Raw genomic sequence first — 2,500 nt, forward strand, 5'->3', positions numbered from 1 at the left:
CCATCCTGGACTTGTTCCTCCTCGCCATCCTGGGCATGATCCTTCTGGCCATCCTGAACATGATCCTCCCCATCCTGGACTTGATCTTCTTCACCCTGCTGGATATGATCTTTCTCACCATCCTGAACATGAGCCTCATCAACATCCTGAACGAGATCCTTCTCAGCATTCTGGATATGATCCTTGTCACCGCCCTGGACATGATCCTCCTCACCATCTTGGACATGATCCTCCTCATTCTGGACATGATCCTCCTCATCCTGGACTTGATCCTCTTCATCCTGGATATGATCCTCCTCATTCTGGACATCATCCTCCTCATCCTGGACTTGATCATTCTGGACATGATCCTCCTCATCCTGGACATGATCCTCCTCATTTTGGACATGATCCTCCTCATTCTGGACATGATCCTCCTCATCCTGGACTTGATCCTCCTCATCATCTTGGACATGATCCTCCTCACCATTCTGGATCGATGTAAAGGCCCTCCTTAAGTCTTCCAAAGAATCCGTTAATTTAAAAAAAAAGCAGCAATATCGCAAACCTTAAATCACAAGAAAGTATTTTATTTTCCAAAATCGAGCTAATTATCAACGTAAACTCTCCTTTCGCCTTCTCTTTTCTTTGCAGATCCCTTGTCTCATTCCTTTATCAACATCATCATTTGCGAGTCTCACCTGATGGCTCTAAAATATTCTCCAATAATTCACTTTTTCTTCGCTTCTTCTCATAACCATTATCCGCAGCAAACTTTCTCCTGGAAATTTCCAATCTTCTTTTCCTTAAACACCCATTAAGAGGCATGATGACGTCTTTGTTTTTCTTTATCATCGGTAATTTCCATGAGATTTCCATTCGTTCCGAGACATTATCTTTCTTTTTCTTTTATTTATTTGTTTAAACAAATCACGATGCCACTTTACCCTGACGCAATCCTCTCCATCCTCCGAGGGAATGTTGGCATTCCATTCTCACCTCTCGGCCATTTCATTTACATTTCTCTTTCAAATTCCAGCACACCAAATTTACTCCATATATCTTTCCAAATCACATCACTTCCTGATGGACGTCCATTTTTTCCGACATAACCCTTTCCTTTACGCTCTTTCTTTTTCTTAAATTTCTTTTATTCATCTATTCCTTCGCCTTTTTCTCATACGGTTCGACTTTCCCTCTGCATCTCTGTACGGTAATCGTATTGACATTAGATTCTGCTTCTTTTCAATTCATTTTCGTAGCTGCAGATTATTCGTCTTTTCGAAAATCTTACTTGTTTCCATTATTCCCCGTTTGTATTTTATTCCTATCTATCCTTCATCTCCTTCCAATACACTGGTTCAATTATACACTTTTTTCAGTCTTTAGGTGTAAACTCGTTTTTATTCCGGTTGTTAGCTTTTTATAATAAAACCAATTGATACTTTAATTGAATTTCTTTAATTCCAAGTACAAGAATTAGTTTTGTGGTCTTTCGAAAGAAAAACCTATGTGACCATTACAATCAGCAAGAGAGAGTTTTAGGTTTCTTCTTTCACAAACAGAACATGGACACGCTGTTTCCTGACAGCGTGACTGGTCACTCTTTTAGCTTTAGCGCGATACTGACACCCAAACCATTTCCGATAAACCAATTGTTCTTTCACGTTATCCAAATAGAACATTGCTTTTGTGAAAACGAACGTGTTCGCTCATACAAATTACATTTGTCCTTTTGTGCTTTGCATCAGTAATGAAAATTCTGGGAGTAAATAAACATGAAGATGCCTCAGCTTTGTGCAAGTGTGGCTTTTAGTAGGCTTTAGATGTCCCGTTTGAAAGATGAATACGAAAGCTGCAAATCTGCGCGTTCGGCTTTCAGTATTAAAAGGGAGTTTGAAATATGCAAATTATTATTATCATTATAATCCCAATCAGCTGATGGCTTTTAATGATGGTTATATATATGACATTGAGAAAACGCAAAGGCACAACACACAAACAAGTTTCGCTTATGCTTGTGTGGTTCACATTAATAATTGCAGAACTTATAAAAAATGCATATGCTATTTTAGTGTACCTATGGTTAACGCATGATATAAAACCTGAAAGAGAAAAAATACATATTGCATTTAGGAGGGCGTATTGTACATTATTTTTTTTTTATCTGATTAACCCCTTAGAAATTGCATTTGTGTAATTGTGGTTTGTAAATATCAATTACATCTCTCAGAAAAGAAATTAAATAAGATCAAGAGTTTTAAACAGAAAAATGTTACAAGGTATCTCCTTCTCAGAGAAAAAAAACAATGTAAAAAAAAAAAGAAATTTAAATATTTCTATGTAACAGAAAATACATCAGCTAAAAATTTTCCACGTTTGCTTGGGATTCGTTGCAAATATTTTAAACTCTGAAAACTGTCAGTATCGTCAGTAATGTTGAAAAAACTAGTAATCTTACTATTAATAAGTCTTTATAAGATGTAACCCATAGTGTTTTCGGTTGTTTTTATGATACTAA

At 36.7% G+C, this 2,500-nt stretch overlaps 1 protein-coding gene across 1 annotated transcript in view; it reads right to left on the minus strand.

The window, feature by feature from the left end:
- LOC137615948 (S-antigen protein-like) overlaps positions 1 to 807 on the minus strand; it is a 1,162-nt gene extending 355 nt beyond the window's left edge. The window contains exons 1-2 of the mRNA XM_068345632.1: positions 681 to 807; positions 1 to 499 (exon numbers count right to left, since the gene is read on the minus strand). The exon at positions 1 to 499 is cut by the window's left edge and continues 355 nt beyond it. Coding sequence (XP_068201733.1) covers positions 1 to 499; positions 681 to 807 — 626 coding nt within the window. The remainder of the gene's footprint in view (positions 500 to 680) is intronic.
- Positions 808 to 2,500: the final 1,693 nt, after the last annotated feature.

Source organism: Palaemon carinicauda, chromosome 22 (assembly GCF_036898095.1).
Source record: "Palaemon carinicauda isolate YSFRI2023 chromosome 22, ASM3689809v2, whole genome shotgun sequence".
Classification (NCBI taxonomy): domain Eukaryota; kingdom Metazoa; phylum Arthropoda; class Malacostraca; order Decapoda; family Palaemonidae; genus Palaemon; species Palaemon carinicauda.